The sequence below is a fragment of the Hemiscyllium ocellatum genome, chromosome 5, assembly GCF_020745735.1.
Source record: "Hemiscyllium ocellatum isolate sHemOce1 chromosome 5, sHemOce1.pat.X.cur, whole genome shotgun sequence".
NCBI classification, from domain to species: Eukaryota; Metazoa; Chordata; class Chondrichthyes; order Orectolobiformes; family Hemiscylliidae; genus Hemiscyllium; species Hemiscyllium ocellatum.
The window spans coordinates 53,536,593-53,555,740 of NC_083405.1; the positions used below are offsets into that span (position 1 = coordinate 53,536,593).

Sequence of the window (19,148 nt, forward strand, 5' to 3'; positions counted from 1 at the left end):
TCGGTGTTAGAATGATCTTGGTGTAACTAATTTGCACTCTGTGGTGTATAGATGGTTACCTCAGCATGCTTAGGTTGGCAGGATTAACCCATGTAACATTTTCATATTAAAACCCACATCAGTGTAGGTGATAGCCCTGTCTATGTGCAATTGGCCAATAAAAAAAATCATTAACAGCATGCATTGACGCACTTTGAAGTCTATTCTCTCACCTTTGTCCCTCTCATACTGAAGGTCTTCTGCTGAGCATGGGCTTCCCTCCTGAGATCCAGTGGGGTAGAAAGGGGAGACACATGGTGAGTGGCTGCTGCAGCTACTACTGCGCTCTTGGACAGAGGGCGTCTGTGTGTCAATACTGCGAGTACTGCTGCTGCGGTAGTGGGAAGGGAAGGGTGCTCGGTGGCCATCAGGAATCTCCAGGGGCTAGAACAAAAATGAACATCGCTAGGTCATTATTATAATAACAACACCAGGAACTTTAATGCTCATTTTTCAACACAAGTCAAAATTAGAAATTCTTCATGACCAAAAATGCAAAAGTGAACATACACAGTACACCTTGAAGTAGAATAGCTCTCAAAAGCCCAACATGTCAAATTAGGATGTTATATTTGCTGTCAGAGATATTAAACCTGTCTTCACATTTTTGTCTTAAGATTTGTACAGAAATAGGACCAAAACAGATTGCACTGAAAGCCAAACTGTATCCATTTGTCTTACATTATAATGATATTTTACTGAAAACCACAAACCAATGTTATTATACCTGATGGGATCTCAAATAAACACATGCTCAAAAAGTGCCTCAAATAATACAATCCCTTCAGATTACCGAATACTTCAAGACACTTCATTTGAAATTAAATCTTGTCTTTTCCTTTGATCTGCTGGTTAATGTGTTCATCACTGGGGATACTATTGTAAATAACTCATCTACAAACTTAGGGCTTTACTCTTTAGATACATTTATGACTACTAATTTATCACACTAAGGCCTTCAAAAGGTCTCAGATATGCACTTTATCATAAATGTTTAACCTCACGTAAAAGCTAAGTGATAAACTATACAGCTACTCTCAAAACTCAACATGATCCATACATGATCTATACAACAATTTCATAAGGAACCAGAGCAATATCACCATGACAATCAATATCATTCATAACACAGTAAGTTCCATTTGACACTGTTTAGGTAATATTAGAGGGTTTTCAATTTTATATATTTTCTTAAGGGAACTGTATACCATGGGATATGGTGATTAACTGCAGCAATTCAGTTTTGTTGCTGTAAAATGCTTATGAATCAATGAAGGAGATTTAGAAACCATTGTTGCCCAAACTGAAATATAACTTAGTTACAAAACATCTCCTGAAAAGGAAGGCAGTTCGTACTGCAGACCCACAGCCTCCATCTCAGCTGTTATCCTTAAGAACTTTTGGTACCTCCTTGCTTGCAATACTCATTGAGAAGCAATTTTTTAGCATATATAAATATTAGCACAAACATTGTGTTGCATCTCATTCAAAGATGTTTGGATAAACCAAGTACTATATTAAAATAAATTAAGACCTCCATTCAATCAAGGCCCGAATACCCAGTTAAGTGCTGCTAAATGAACTGGTGCCTTAAACACTCCACTAATAAAAGGATATCTCCATTAGAAGAAAATAACTGAGCAAGTTATAAATCCATTCCTCCAATTCTGTTGGCACTGCCATCAACAGCAGCCAAAGTCAAACCATCACAGGCATTGCAATTTCCAGAATCAGCCCCAGAGGGCAGAAGTGGTTTATCATTTAAATGTAAACCATGTTTATCATTGGGGTAAAAACGCAACAAATCCCTTTGATTAGAAAAACATGACAGAGTGGGAAGGGATGTGTAGTTACTCAAAATTGTTCAATATAGAGAGGGAGGTTGAGAAACTCTGATAGATAATGTATACTGTACATAAGATATATAAATCTGGCTTGTCTCATTTTACTGTGTTAGCACAGGCTTAACATCTTAAATCATTCAAATTCATCAAAGCTGAAAAGGTAGAGGTTGTCATTAAAGTACATATATTGGCAAAACAAAATAATCCTTTCACAACTGGAGAATTTGCACCTCCCCTACTCCCTGCTCCCCCATTGCCTAGTAAAGGTTCCTGCATCAACTAATTTAAATAATATTTAATGTTATGAATATTGTAGTATACAGTATCAGACTGGAAGTACTAGGGAAGCCGCTTACAATACTTGGGTTGCTTTTGTTTACAACATAGAGTTGCTGTTGAGGTGATTTTCATCCGTTTCTTTTATTGTCCTTACAGTGATGGGTTGAGGGAAGGTTGGGCTGGGACACACCAGAGCACATCTTCAATGTCTTACCACAACCAGTAAAATTTACCTGTCAGCCAACAGGGCAGGGAACACATAGGAAACAGTGGCCTGCCAACTGATAGCCATTTTTCGAAGCATAAATTGTCCGTGCATCTCATTGGTTCCAAAAAGTGTTAGAAATACACAGTAAAAATAAGCAAAAATTCAGCAACAGCTTAATGTTGACTGGAAGTAAGTACCAGTTGTTCAGTACAGCTGCAGTATCAACAGGCAATCTGACATTAGATAAGCAAAACTTCATACGTCTGGAATGATTGCAGAATGCATGCCCACTGCATCAAGTGCAGACAGTATAATGCGATTGGGGAAGCACTGCATCGTGCAAGTATCAAATCTCAATAGATACTCTTCAAGCAGAGCTTGTGTCCCCCAATGAAAGCTAAGGAAGCAGCCAAATAGACCATGACTGGACATTTTAAAGGAGCACAGCATGATCAAGCTACTCTAGGAAAAGGCTATGCGAAATGACAAGATTCACTGAAGATTTATCCAGATGAAAGGGTTTACAAAGGTTTTACTTCACAGAGATGGTGTAGCATCAGTGTGTGATGTAACCCCATCTGTCCAGGCAGGGGTTAACATATGTTTCTGGAATCCCAAAGGAGTTAAGACAAATTGATGGCTCCCATAGCTGTGGCAATGAAGGCAACCATGGGTTTAACTTCTCCACCTCAGGATCATTTCAGGGATTGCCTGGAGACATTTTGGGATCCCAGCCCATCACTGCATCGAACAAGATACAGATGTCATTTACTAGAAGACAGAATAATACATGGCGTACCACATTTAGATCAACCAGGCTAACCGGGTAATGGTTGATCAGGGAATCACTGGATTTCCTCAGGTTTGGGAGTGCAGTCGAATGCATGCATGTGGCCTTAAATGCTCCCACATAGAAGTCAGAATCCTTGTAAAAAGGAAGAGCTGCCAGATAATGGTCAAACAGTCTGGAACCACCACAAAAGAAATTTCAGATGTGTGCAAGATTTCTGAGAAGCTGCCATAAAGAATATATCTGGAGACAGTCCCAGCTGCCTCAGCTGTGCAGGCCGCCCTTGATGGATAAATTCTGGGTCTCAAGGGATATTTACTAAAGACGTGACAGCTTACACCTGCATAAACCCCAACACAAAGTCACAAAAACCTATAACAGTTGGCATGGGATTACCAAAGTGGCAACTGTGCTTCTGAAAATGCAGTTCCAATAATTTAGCAGATCTGAGCAAACCGTGTCATATACCCCATAAAGAATCTCTCATTTCATGGCAGAAACAATTCAGTCATCTCTCTGAGGTAAAGCAGATTCTGGAAGTGTAAACAAAAAATGATGGAAAAACTCAGGTTGTGGCCTCAAAGTCATACAATATAGAAGCCCTTTAGCCCATTGCCAAAAAATTACTAACACCTACACTAGTGTTGAATGTTATGACACTAAGTGCTGATCCAAAAATTATGAAGTTTCTTGCCTCAAATACCTTCCCAGGCTGTGAATTCCAGATCTCCACCACCCTCTGGGTGAAAAGGTGTCTCCTCAATTACCGCCTAAACCTCCTGCCCCTGTCATAGAGTCATACAACATGGAAACAGACCCTTGGGACCAAGCAGTCTCTGCCAACCAGAATTCCAAACTAAACTAATCCCACCTGCCTGTGCCTGGCCCACATCCTATCCCCGCTCCCCCCGCCCCACCAAACATTTCCTATTTATGTGCTTATCCAAATGTCATTTAAATGGCACAACTGTAGCCCCATCCACCATTTCCTCTGGAAGTTCTTTCTACACATGAACCACTCTGTGTAAAAGAAACTGTCCCTCATTTAAACCTTTCTCTTCTCACCTTAAAAAAAAAAGAACCCCTAGTCTTGAAATTCCCCCACCCTAGGGAAACAATACCTGCCATTCACCTTATCTACACTCCTCATTATTTTATGAACCCCTATAAGGTCAACTCTCCTACCAACCACCCACCCTCCAGTGATAAAAGTCCCAGCCTATCCAGCCTCTCTTATAACTCAAACCCTCCATTCCTGGCAACATACTGATAGATCTCTCTAACATAGTAATACCCTTCCTTTAAGAGGGAAATCAAAACTGAATATTGTACTCCAGAAGTGGTCTCCCAACGTCTTGTTGGGCAGCAGCTATGCAGGGAGAACAAAGTTAACATTTCAGGTAAATACTTTTGTTTTAAACATAAAAATTCTCAGCAACTGAGTATTTCCAATATTTTCTATTTCATTCCTTAATGATATCCTTGGCAGCTTTTTATGAAATGCCCCAGTTATTACATTCAGGAGCTACATTCAGCACTGCAATCATTCCTTGCGGAGTTTATCATCCCGAAGTCTCAAAATCTAGAAATGACCAACTTCTGCAGAAATGTGCAAACAAGCCTCTAAGTATAATTCCAAGAACTTGACCTTTGTTAATTGTTTAATGCTACAGTATTGAACAAGAAATGTCACTCAGTGAGACTCCAAGTACCTGAGGCAGCATTTACACTAATATTTGGTGTGCCTACAACTTCTCCTGCAACTACAGATAAACCAGTGACACTTGTTTCACTGGGCAGCTGTGCTAATCAGAATGTGACACTTTAAACATTCACCATCACACTACTGAGAGGATCAGTGCAATTGGTTATTCAGCTTCATCAATGCAGCAAATACTCCTGATTGATCATGGGTTTGCTGCATAAGATAATGCGGTATCTCACTATGGACATTGGTCTTTGGACATACCTGAGGCTACCTTGCTTCACATCTCTTGGATCCCACTGACTGTGAACTTACAGATATGCTTTATTCATCCATGGGATGTGAGCATCATTGTCTGGTCCAGCTTTTATTGCCCATTCCTAGTTGCCATTGAGAAGCTGGTAGTAAGATGGTGCCTTTAACCACTGCAGCTCATGTGCTGTAAGTAGACCCACAATTCTGGTGGGAAGGGAGTTCAAGAATTTTGATCCAAGGCCAATGATGGAATGGTGAGATATTTCCAAGTTAGGATGGGTAGTGACTTGAAGGTGAACTAGAAAATGATATTTTTCCCATGCATCTGCTGCCCTTGTCCTTCTAGCTGGAACTGGTCTCTTATTTGATAGGTGCTGTCTAAAAATATTTGGCAAATTTCTGTAGTGCATCTTGTAGATTTGATAGAGAAAGTGAATATTTCAGATGTAGTGCTAGTCAAGTGGTCTACTTTGTCCTGGATGGTGTCGAGCTTCTTGTGTGTGATAGATCTTCACTCATCCACCAGTGAGGATTACTCTATCACATGCCTGACTTGTGCCTTAAAAATGGTGGACAGACTGTGGGGATTCACGACATTAATGTGTCACCACAGGATTTCTAGCCTGTGACCTGTGGCTGCGCCCACAGTATTTATATGGGTAGTCCAGTTCTGTTTCAGGATGTTGATAAGTGTGGGATTCACTGATGCTTTCACATATGAAGGAGTAATGACTGGATTCATTTTTATTGCAGATGGTCATTGCCTGGCACTTGAGTGGAACAAAGGGGTGGCACAGTGGCTCAGTAGCACTGCTGCCTCACTGTGCCAGGGACCCGGGTTCAATTCACGCCTCGGGAAACTGTCTGTGTGGAGTTTGCACATTCTCCCAGTGTCTGCATGGGTTTCTTCCGGGTGTTCCGTTTCCCTCCCACAGTCCAAAGCTGTGCAGCTTAGGTGAATCGGCCATGGTAAATTGGCTGTAGTGTTAGCTGCATTAGTCAGGGTTAAATGTAGGAAAATGGTTCTGGGTGGATTGCTCTTCAGAGGGTCGGTGTGGACTTGTTGGGCTGAAGGGCCTCTTTCCACACTGTATGGAATCTAATCTACTTTCCATTTAACAACCCAAGCCTGCACAGTATTCGGGTCTTGCTGCATGACTGTTTCAGTATCTGAGGAATCATAAATGGCGCTCAATTGCATGCAAACATCTCCACTTCTGGCCTTATTATGCAAGGAAGGTCATTGATGAAGCAGCTGAAAACGGCTGGACCTCAGACACTGCAAAGACACTCTGCAGCTAAGATGACTGACCTGCAACAATCACAACCTTCTTCCTATGTGCCAGGTATGACTCTAACCAGTGGAAACTTTTTCCCTTATCCCATTAACTTGAAATCTGTAGTCACTCTCACCTCACTCTGGAACTCAGCTCTTTTGCCTATGCTTAGGTCAAGTTTGTAATGAGGCCAGTAGCTGAGCGGCCCTGGCAGAACCCAAACTGTGCCTGCTTTCTGATGCCATGTCTGAGCAGGTGCTGTTTGTTAGCGTTATTGATGACACCTTCCATCACTTTACTGATGAAGAATAGTAAACTGATTAGGTGATAATTGGCTGGTTTGGATTTGTCCTGCTTTGTGTATACAGTACATTCCTGGGCAATTTCCACATTGGAAGAAAGTGAGGAACTGCAGATGCTGGAGTACCAGAGTTGAAAAATGTGGTGCTGGAAAAACACAGCAGGCCAAGCAGCACCCGAGGAGCAGGAGAATCGACGTTTTGGGTATAAGCCCTTCTTCAGAAATGAGGCTGGTGTGCCAAGCGGGCTGAGATAAAAGGTGGGGGGAGGGGCGCTGGGAATACGATAGGCGGAAGGGGGTGAGGGTGAGGGTGGTAGGCCGGAGAGGGGGTGGGGGCGGAGAGGTCGGGAAGAAGATTGCAGGTCAAGAGGGCAGTGCTGAATACAGGGGTTGGGACTGAGATAAGGTGGGGGGAGGGGAAATGAAAAAGCTGGAGAAATCTACATTCATCCCATGTGGTTGGAGGGTTCCTAAGCGGAAGATGAGGCGCTCTTCCTCCAGGCGTCATGTGGCCAGGGTCTGGCGATGGAGGAGGCCAAGGACCTGCATGTCATTGGCAGAGTGGGACAGGGAGTTAAAGATTTCAGCCACGGGGCGGTTGAATTGGTTGGTGCGGGTGTCCCAGAGATGGTCCCTGAAACGCTCCGCAAGTAGGCGGCCTGTCTCCCCAATGTAGAGGAGACCACATCAGGTGCAGCAGATACAGTAAATGATGTGTGTGGAGGTGCAGGTGAATTTGCGACGGATATAGAAGGATCCCATTGGGGCCTTGGAGGGAGGTGAGGGGGGAGGTGTGGGCGCAAGTTTTGCACTTCTTGCGGTTGCAGGAGAAGGTGCCGGGAGTGGAGGTTGGGTTGGTGGAGGGTGTGGACCTGACAAGGGTGTCGTGAAGGGAGTGGTCTCTCCTGCATGTTGATAGGGGTGGAGAGGGAAATATATCCCTGGTGGTGGGGTCTGTCTGGAGGTGGCGGAAAAGACGGAGGATGATACGATGTATCCGGAGGTTGGTGGGGTGGAAGGTGAGGATCAGTGGGGTTCTGTCCTGGTGGCGATTGGAGGGGCAGGTTCAAGGGCAGAGGTGCGGGAAGTGGAGGCGATGTGGTGGAGAGCGTCATCGACCACGTTGGAGGGGAAATTGCGGTCTTTGAAGAAGGAGGCCATTTGAGTTGTTCGGGAGTGGAATTTCCACACTGTCAGGTAGATTGCAGAATTGTAACTGTACTGGAAGAACTTGGCTAGGAGTGCAATAAGTTCCGGAGCACAAGTCTTCAAATGTTATTGCTAGAGTGTTGTCACGACCTTTGCCGTATCCATTGCCTCTAAGCATATATTGATATCACATGGAGTGAATTGAATTGACTGAAGACCAGCATTTCTGATCTCGAGGAAACTGAGAAGTTTTATCCAGTCCATACTCTGTCTGAACATTGTTGTAGATTCTTCAGCCTTCTCTTTTGCGACGATATGTGGTCTCCCACGTCATTGCAAATGGGGATATTTGAGGAGCCTCCACTTCCTCCACTGACTTGTTTAATAGTCCACCAACAATCACAACTGGATGTGGTAGGACAGTAGAGCATAGATCTGATCGGTTGTCTGTGGAATCACTTTGCTTTGTCTATCACAAGCTACTTATGCTGCCTGGCAAACATTCTGCTTTGTTGCTTCACTAAGTCAACAGTTTTTAAGTATGCCTGGTGCTGCTCCTAGCATGCTTTCCTGCACTCTCCATTGTCCCAGGGCTGATATCCCAGCTTGATGGTGATGGTAGAGTGGGGGATATGCCAAGGCATGAGATTGAAGATTATATTCATACAGTTCTGCTGCTGATGCCCACATTGCCTCATGGATGGCTAATCTTGCTGTGATGGATTTGTTTGAAGTCTATGCCATTGAGCATGTTGTTAGTACCAAACAATAGATGGAGGTTATACTCAATATTTAGATAGGGCTTCATCACCACAGGGTCTGTGTTCAATCTTACCAATATGGTGTGGACAGATGAATCTTTGGCAGACATATGGAGGACGAGTTCAGATACATTTTTCCCTCATGTTGGTTTCCTTACCAGCTGCAGCAGACCCCAGTCTAACAACAATACCTTTAGCATTTGACTTAAATTATGAGTGCCCATCATTCTGTTAGACTACACCAGATCAGAATCACTTCCAGTATTGCAGTCAGGTTTGTGCAGCCTGAAGCTGGCCTTCTATGTGATGTTTACAGATCGTCAGCTCCTGCCCAGTGAGAACTGCAACTTTCTAAGTTCACTTGATGCTTACAGAAATACCTCCATGAATATGCCTTTCAACCATGGAGCTACTGTTCCTCTGACTCCAGTCAACTCTCTACCCCTCCCTATTGATTACCACTTTCAATGCCCACAGTGCGCACTGCCTAGATCAGGGTGGCAGATTGGCCTATAAATCTGGCACTGTGCTGGCAGCACTACCTCCTGTCTGCCAGTCATATTGACGGTCTTCCCCAGGTACCAAGTATTAATTGGCTAGATGGAATTGTTGCAATACTTGCACAGCCAGCCGTCTGTGTATGACCTCATTGGGGTTTCCTGTCATCAGGCAAAAAGGATCTTTTTGTGTCTAATTTTTCATCCAGTAATCTGCTTAGCTGTTTTACAATGAAGGAATTTGACTGCTGTTTTAACCTAAATAGGTCTTTTTCCCTTTGGTTTGACAAGGAAGATGAGTAGATTTCTGGATGTATATCATCCAGATTTGGCTTATGTGCATTTGAAAACTTCAAAAGAAATGTGGAAGCCTGGACAAACAAGACTTATAATGTTATTGCTCTTACAATGTTGTTGATCTGTCAGATCCAAATCATTCCTGCAGTTGTAAGGTTTTAGACATCATCCTATATTTTGAGGAAAACAGACAGAGAAAAGGAACCAAATAATAGTTGGAAGCAAATTATTTGACAAAGACACAGCCAAGGATTTATTGTACAAGATAGCAATAAGAGATGACATATGGCATGACCTATCCACATCATTTGGTTGCCCAGAGGTAATCAAGTCAAGGTTTTCAGCTGGAGCTCTTGGGATGCAGTGGTAGTTCCTTACCTCTAGCACTGGAGATGTGGATTCAAGTCCTACCTGCTCCAGAAGGGGCTCATAATATGGTTGATTAGAAAATAAAATATCATGTGGAGGGCACGATTGAAAGAGTTTAATGGATATTTAAGTCAACAGGAGACCAGATAAACTTGATGGACAATTACACAGAAAGATCACTTACTAAATCAAGATTGGAGGAACGGTATTAAACAAATCCACCTGAATGGAAGAATAACAGCACAATGAAACTATCCCTTTAAAATGCATTGATGACAACTTCCTTCTTGAACCACAGAAAGAGGCCATTCAGCTCATTGTGCCTGCACTGGCTAAATAAAATAGCCACCCACACTCATCCCAGTTTCCATCACTGGACTGTAGTGTTCCAGGTGCAGGTCCAGGTTCCTTTCAAATGATTTGATGGTTTTTGCTTCAACCACCAAATTGGGCAGCAATGCCAACTACCACCTTCTGGATGAAAACATTTTCCTTGTGTTTATGTCAATTCTTCCACCAATTGCCTTAAATTTGTTAACTGTCCTCTTTTCCCTGCTCACGCTATCCAAGCACATCACTATTTTGTACACCTCAATCAAGTCACCCCTCAACCTCGTCTGCTCGAAGGAAAACATCCTAACTTATCCACTCTTTACTCATGCCTGGCAACATTCTTGTAAATCACCTTTACACTTTCTCGAGATCGATTAGATCCTTCCTGTTCACAAAACTCCAGCTGTGGCCTAACCAGTGTCTTATACAGTTTTAGCATTACATCTCTTCTTATGTATTCAATGACTCACTCAATGAAGGAAGGCATCTCACATACCTTGCTTACCAACTTATCTGCCTGTCGTGCAACCTTCAAGGACTTGTGGACATGCACTCCAAAATGTCTAAGTTTCTTTATTCCTTATCAGCCTTATTTTTCACTCAAAGCCACGTTTTCAAGCATACCAATAGGAGATCCACTGGATCCTTGAACCTACTGCTTATGCTATTACCTTAAATATTTTGACAAGATCACCACTCATTCTTCTAAACTCCAATGGATATAGGTCCAACTTGTCATTATTAGATTATCACTCTAATCTCAGGAAACAGTGAGTGAACCTTCTCTGAACTACTTATATTGTAATTAGGTCTTTTCTAAATTAAGGAGACAGAGACTGTACTCATTACTCCAGATGTAATCTAATCAACAATGCCCAATACAACTGTAGCAAAACATTCCTAATTTAGTATTTGACTCCCTTGCAATAAATATTCCATTTGTATTCCACATCATATGCTGTGCTGCATACTAACATGTGATTCATGTTCCAGGATTCCTAAATCCTCTGTACCACAATTCTGAAATCTCACTCAATTAAATAGTGTGCTGCTTTTCTTCCTGTCACAGTGCACAAGTTCACATTTACCGACATTTTACTCTATCTGCCAAACCTCTGCCCATTCACCTAAACCTATCTACATCTCTTTGCAGACTTCTTATGACTTTATAAATTGCTCACTGTTCACTCATTCCTTTCGTTCAAAGCATTAATGCAAATTTGAAATAGTTAAGGCACCAGCACTGATTCCAGGGTACTCATTAGAGTCATAGAGATGTACAGCATGAAAACAGACCCTTCAGTCCAACCCATCCATGCTGACCAGATATCTCAACCCAATTTAGTCCCACCTGCCAGCACCCGACCCATATCCTCCAAATCCTTCCTATTCATATACCCATCCAAATGCCTCTTAAATGTTGCAATTGTACCAGCCTCCACCACATCCTCTGGCAGCTGATTCCATACATGTACCACCCTCTGCGTGAAAAAGTTACCCCTTAGGTCTCTTTTATATCTTTCTCCTCTCACCCTAAACCTATGCCCTCTAGTCGGGACTCTCCGACCCCAGGGAAAAGACTTTGTCTATCTACCCTATCCAATTTTGTAAACCTCTATAAGGTCACCCCTCAGCCTCCGACGCTCCAGAGAAAACAGCCCCAGCCTGTTCAGCCTCTCCCTATAGCTCAGATCCTCCAACCCTGGCAACATTCTTGTAAATCTTTTCTGAACCCTTTCAAGTTTCACAACATCTTTCCGACAGGAAGGAGACTAGAATTGCACGCAATATTTCAACAGTGGCCTAACCAATGTCTTGTACAGCCACAACATGACCTCCCAAATCCTGTACTCTATACTCTGACCAATAAAGGAAAGCAGACCAAACGCCTTCTTCACTATCCTATCTACCTGCGACTCCACTTTCAAGGAGCTATGAACCTGCGCTCCAAGATCTCTTTTTTCAGCAACACTCCCTAGGACCTTACCATTAAGTGTAGAAGTCCTGCTAAGATTTGCTTTCCCAAAATGCAGCACCTCGCACTTATCTGAATTAAACTCCATCTATCACTTCTCAGCCCATTGACCCATCTGATCTAGATCCTGTTATAATCTGAGATAACCCTTTTCGCTGTCCACTACACCTCTGACTTTGGTGTCATCTGCAAACTTACTAACTGTATCTCTTATGCTCGCATCCAAATCATTTATGTAAATGACAAAAGGTAGAGGGCCCAGCACCGATTCTTGTGGCACTCCACTAGTCACAGGCCTCTGTCTTCTACCTTTGAGCCAGTTCAGTATTCAAATGGCTAGTTCTCCCTGTATTCCACAAGATCTAACCTTGCTAATCAGTCTCCCATGGGGAATCTTGTCGAATGCCTTACTGAAGTCCATATAGATCACATCTACTGCTCTGCCCTCATCAATCTTCTTTGTTATTTCTTCAAAAAACTCAATCAAGTTTGTGAGACATGATTTCCCACGCACAAAGCCATGTTGATTATCCCAAATCAGTTCTTGCCTTTCCAAATACGTGTACATCCTGTCCCTCAGGATTCCCCCCAACAACTTGCCCACCACCGAGGTCAGGCTCTTTTTCAAACTCAATACTGACCAATCTAACCCTCTCCGACCCCTACTAGCTAACCAATTCTCTATCCAATATTAGCCTCTTTATTTTGAACTCTTATTTGAGAACTACGTTTGAGAACTGGTGAAGTGTTACTGAGTTTTGTTTCTGTGTAACAGTTTTTCACAACTCCCAACAAGGGTAGGACCAAACCTATCAAGCATTTATTGGAAAATGATACAGGCAGCTTGAAATATTTGTAAACAATTTTCAAATCTCTTATATCACAGCCCTCCAAATATGTTGCTGCTTTTTAACAACAGATCGTGCTGTAATAGCACTTCATGCCAATCTAAAATATGTTACTGGTGCCAGTTCAACCTAAGCTTTACCAATTCTATCATACATCCACTTGTGCAAAAAGCAAAACTTGCCTGATCTTCTGTCCACCGATTTCTCATCAAGACCAAACAAAATAGCTAGCTCCTGTTCTCGTATCTCACTCTGCATAAATGTTAACATGCGTATACAAATCATTCTTCCTCGACCATGGTAGAAGTATCCCATTTAGACCACCACAACTATGCCATTAAACATGTTCATTGATCTCTTCTGCTGTTTTGATGTGAACTGTTTTCCCCATTGTCCGCCATCAACTGGATCAAGCACATGCAAATGCAATTTTGGATCAAAAGTGGTTCCAGTGACTTTTAGAATCAAATCTTGCAACCTTTAAGGGCTTAGTTAAGTACATTTAACTACATACTCGTTCATGAGATCCTAGTTACGCTTTTAAAATTATGCAGAGACTGTCTATTCAATGGGATGTTCATTCTTCTACAATTACATTTCAGTAAGCAATGATCTGTACAACCAATAATGAATGACTGTTTCCAAAACAAACAAACCTAATTCATTTAAGGAATGTGTTCTCATATAAGCTACTAATCTCCACAACTGACTGGCATTCTTTCAAAACAAACCAGAAACAAATACACAACCTGGAGATCTAAAACATTATAAATAAATCTTGCAACAATCTATAGCAACAGCAAAAAAAATCCTTAAATGGCAACAACAGATAATTTCAGTGAGACTGCAAGTGACCAAGTAAAATAGATCTCCTTTAACTTCAAACACCTGTATGGCTTCTTAGATTTAAACAGTTACACTGGATCTTTAACTTAGAACTCAGGCTATTATCTTTTTTTACAAAAGCACGGAGACACTAACTCTGACGTTTTAAGTACATGAAGTAGTCAATGTGCAGAATCAAATGCAATTGTGAATTAGTTAAAGCTGGTACAGTAAGCACACATCTGAAATGGTCAGTGTCCTAAAAGCCCGCATGCAGTGTCACTTAAGTGAAATAGAATTTCAATGTATGCTATATTTAAAGAGAATGTTTCCTGTTTAATTCTATTGCTATAACTGAGAAAATATATTCCTACAAATATAATATTTTTAATGAAAGGCATCTTTTAGAAGAAATAAGTGACTTTTAATTTATGAATTCTTATAATTGATGCAATTGTCACCTAAAGCTTGTACAAAATGGTTAATTAAATACGTGTAAAAAGTTTAACTGTAACTTTGCCCAAGTTAGAGACAGAAATACTAAGGATATCCTTACTCATCCAGCAGCAGCTATGATGACATTTAGAAGCAGGACTTTCAGGTCTTTTCAAAGTTGGGAACTGAGCTAGAAGGAACCCAAATATACCAATGTCAGCCTGTCTGCTGGTTTCTAGATATCATTCCCAGTATCAGCCTCTTTAGTCAGAAACCCATCAGCTGTGTCCTCATTCCTAAGGAGGGCAGCCAATTAAGGTTTGTTAAGGGCCTAAGTTTGGTAAACCAGGACATTGAGAATTTTCCAGTTAGCCTCCAGTTTTTTTGATGTAACAGGGCACTCCAAGTGCCTTTAGGCAGGTATCCAGCAGCAGGTTAGAGTGCCAGTGCTTTTGGGAAACCAACAGGCTCTCCTCCAGGCTGAACACAGTCAAGATTGAAAAGTGACTCACCATCTTCTATAATGGCAGCCGGGTTGCTTTTGCCTGTTTTCACAACTACATTTTGAAATTTAGTGAGAGTGTGTGCTTCCATGTAGATTGTGAAACACTTACCTATGTTCCTCTCAAACCGGATGGCCACTAATTGATATAGAGAACATAGCCACTGCCCTTAATTGGGATGGAAACATAGTTTGCAGGCACACCAATCAAAGTATCAACATTGATTGTTTATTCCGGGGGAGGTTTGGAACCTGGAAATGATTCCATCCTCAACCAAACATTCAGCTCCAGGTCGCCCTGTTTGGGCAAGTGACCATAATGTTACAGTCACACAGTCATAGAAATGTACAGGACAGAAACAGACCCCTCAGTCCAATTTGTCCATGCTGACCAGATATCCCAACTCAATCTAGTCCCACCTGCCAGCATCCGGCCTATGTCCCCCTAAACCCTTCCTATTCATATACCCAACCAGATGCCTTTTAAATGTTGCAATTGTACCAGCCGCCACCACTTACTCTGGCAGCCCATTCTACACATGCACCACCCTCTGCGCAAAAAAGTTGCCCTTTCCCCCTCACCCTAAACCTATGCCCTCTAGTTCTGGACTCCCTGACCCCAGGGAAAAGACTTTGTCTATTTGCCCTATCCATGCCCCTCATGATTTTATAAACCTCTACAAGGTCACCTCTCAGCCTCCGACGCTCCAGGGAAAACAGCCCCAGCCTATTCAACGTCTCCCTATAGCTCAAATCCTCGAACCCTGGCAACATCCTTGTAAATCTTTTCTGAACCCTTCCAAGTTTCACAACATCTTTCTGATGGGAAGACGACTAGAACTGCACGTAATATTCCAAAAGTGGCCTAACCAATGTGCTGTACAGCCACAACATGACCTCCTGACTCCTGTACGCAATAGTCTGACTAATAAAGGAAAGCATTCCAAACGCTTCTTCACTATCCTATCTAGCTGTAACTCTACTTTCAAGGAGCTATGAACCTGCACTCTAAAGGTCTCTTTGTTCAGCAACACTCCCTAGGACCATACCATTAAGTGTACAAGTCGCTGCTAAGATTTGCTTTCCCAAAACGCAGCACCTAGTATTTATCTAAATTAAACTCTGCCACTCCTCAGCCCACTGGCCCATCTGATCGAAATCCCATTGTAATCAGAGGTAACCTTCTTTGCTGTCCGCTACACCTCCAATTTTGTTGTCATCTGCAAACTTACTAATTATACCCCTTATGCACACATCAGCACCAACCCCTTGTGGCACTCCACTGATCACAGGCCTTCACTCTGAAAAAGAACCCTCCACCACCACCCTCTGTCTTCTACCTTTGAGCCGGTTCTGTACACAAATGGCTAGTTTTCCCTGTATTCCATGAGATCTAACTTTGCTAACTAGTCTCCCATGGGGAACTTTGTTGAACACCTTACTGAAATCAATATAGATCATGTCTACACTGTTCATGTATAGAGATCAGTCATAGGAGGGCTTGCAGTTCAAGATCATTAGCAAACAGATCAATGAAGATAAAAAGTATCTTTGAGCAGTGCTTGCATTGATTAAATTAGACATTTTCCAAATGACCCATTCCACCAAGGATGTGTTTTTGTGGAGGCTGATTACACAGCAGGAAATGTCCTCAGAACAAAGACAGCAAACAACATGAGCTGTCTCAAGAATTCACCATCAAAATTTGCTATATTTGTGACATTACCTAACTCCGAATGTATAGTGTGTGCAGGCACTTTGAGAAGTAGCACTTCAAGTTGCTTCAGAAAATCGGGGGAGTAGACATTCCTTGCTCAAGCAAGGAAACAGCTTTGGTTGGATTTTCCTCTGCAGCTTTAGTTATGCAAAGGTTGCTGGAGCATAAAAGTGAAACAGAAAGATTTCCTCCAAATCTAGGCAGACAAAATTTTCCTCTCATCGTTCCCACTGTCACTGAAGCAGCCTACATAACTGCATGCAGAATTTTGGTCTTTTCTGACAATTCCTTCAATTTTTGCCTGGTTCTTCCAATTGCTCTAACTAATATAAACATAGGAAGTAGAAGTGGAAGTAGGCTCTTCAACCCATTCAATAAGATCATGGCTGATCTGTTAGTGTTCTTGAAATAACTCCATACAGGCGGTATCCATCACCAAGTCGCCCTTTATTTACACGTGGAAAGTCCTTGACACTGATCCAGCTCCCTCAGAGCCAGCTGTCTAAGTGAACGGAACGTCTGATACTCCTCTTCGTATCTATCAGACAAGGCTTCCAGATTGGGGCTGTTAATCTGGTCCAGTCAGGGAACTCATTCTATGAAGTCCACCCAGCTGATCTCATTACAATAATTCCCAAATTTCACATTCCAGTCTGTCTCCGAGAATATTTGATTTCATTGCCTAACAAAAATCTAACTCCATCTGCCTTGGCGTGGGAAGTGACTTACTGGAATTCTATTGTTCCTGTGCTTTGAAGTTGAGTACATGTTGAACCATGGATAAAAGCTAGAAGAGTTTGACAATACTTATCAGTTAACACCCAAACAGTTGATTGTAGTTCTGGAGGATGTAGAGACCATGGGGGTTACATAAAGGCTTCTTCAGCTGAGTATAAGGTTCATCTGCTGTGCTCCTGCAAATGTGTTTGATGGATTTGCTGTTCAAGCAGAGCTGTGCACAAACTACCTCCCACCACAGTGCCTAGGGTTTCTTCTTGAACAAAATCATTTCAGTTGTTTGCTCCACTGAATCTTTTCAGAATATTGGGGCCTCAATGCTGATTAGATTAGTTTCCCTACAGTGTAGAAACAGGTCCTTCGACCCAACAAGTCTACACCGACCCACCGAAGAATAACCCACCCAGACCCATTTCCCACTGACTAACGCACCTAACACTATGCCAATGTAGCATGATCAACTCACCTGACCTGCACATACTTGGACTTGGGTGGAAACCCACGCAGGCAAAGGGAGAATGCGCAAAGTCCACACAGTTGTCCACGGCAGGAATCGAACCCGGGTCCCTGGTGCTTTGAGGCAACAGTGCTAACCACAGAACCACCATGCTGCCCCACTTTTGTTCTTTGCAACCTCATATGCTAGCAAACACAGAATTAGATCATGTTCTATGTACCTCGCCTTTAAACTACAACATCCTTTTAATTGCTATAGATAAACTCAGCAGTTGGCAATCTGGAGTGGGACATTTACCTTAGACCGGTTTTACATATAAAATTAGGGCCTTTCTCCCAAATAAAATACTATCTGGTAGTGGTGGGGGTAGAGTCATAAGGACATACAGATTCACAACTGATCATATTTCCACCAAACCTTAGCAGCTTCTCAATTACTAGAACAAATTTATTCCACAACCTGTTCATTCTGGTCCATACCATCTGGAAGATTCCACTCTGTAGTAGCCCAGGTTTCTTTTACACAGTCATAATTTCAACCAGGTACATATTTTGACACTTGAATGTCAGAAAAATTATGTTGGACATTCATGGACAACTAATGCTAATCACACTAAGTCAAGAGTAGTGACATATCTCCAAGTGAACAGTATCTACTCTCCAAATTGTTATTAATGCCATCTTATTTGTGAAGTAGACACAGCACAAGCGAACACATTTAAAGGTGACCTGTATCTTTGCAATTGGTTTGATATTATCGGAAGGTACTCATATTCTTATGCAAAATTCATCCCAATTATTAAAGTACAATGATAATTTTATTTTTCCTTATGGGAATTATGAATTTATTATGGGGTTTGTTATTACCATTATGTAGATCCTGAACCCAACTTCCATTTTTACTTGTTCATGGAGAATGCGTACCCATGTCAGGCCAGTATTTATTGCCCATCCCTAATTTGATCTGGAAAAGGTGGTGGTGAGTTGCCTTCTTGAAGCACCACAATCTGCTTCAGCCATAGATCCAGCCCACAGTGTTGCTCAGCAGTAAGTTCCAGAATTCTGACTCAACCAAACTAAAGTTACAGCGATACAATTCTAAGTCTAGAATGGTGTGGGGCTTGGAGTGGAACTTGGAAGTGGTGTTGTCCCAATGCAACTGCTGCCCTTGTCCTTCAAGGTTATCAGGTTTGGCATAGTGTTACATGCATTATAAAAGTGAATGTATTTGCATTACTATAAAAATCATGGGACTAAACATATGAGGAAAGTACAATGAGGAAAAACAAAAAAAAAAATTTAAAAAGGTTAAAGAGAAGCCAAAACAAAAAGACAATTTAAAAACTGCTTATACACTCTTTCCCAATTGAAGTCAGCATTTTTAACTTTTACCAGAGGTCTGTTTGCTGATACACGAGGGATACATGACTGCACTAATTTCTAAGCGCATCTTTGTTTTCTAAGTATTGATAGAAGATTGAAAGCTAGCATGGAAAAATCCACCAACCATAACACCCAAGCTACATGCAGAGGAAAATGTTCCGCATG

The 19,148-nt window shown here is 42.0% G+C and overlaps 1 protein-coding gene across 2 annotated transcripts in view; it reads right to left on the bottom strand.

Moving 5' to 3' along the window:
• Positions 1 to 19,148, bottom strand: part of LOC132816031 (glucocorticoid-induced transcript 1 protein-like) — a 229,094-nt gene that overhangs the window by 47,950 nt on the left and 161,996 nt on the right. For both annotated transcript variants that reach the window (XM_060825444.1, XM_060825443.1), the window contains one exon: positions 213 to 423. In XM_060825444.1, coding sequence (XP_060681427.1) covers positions 213 to 423 — 211 coding nt within the window. The remainder of the gene's footprint in view (positions 1 to 212; positions 424 to 19,148) is intronic.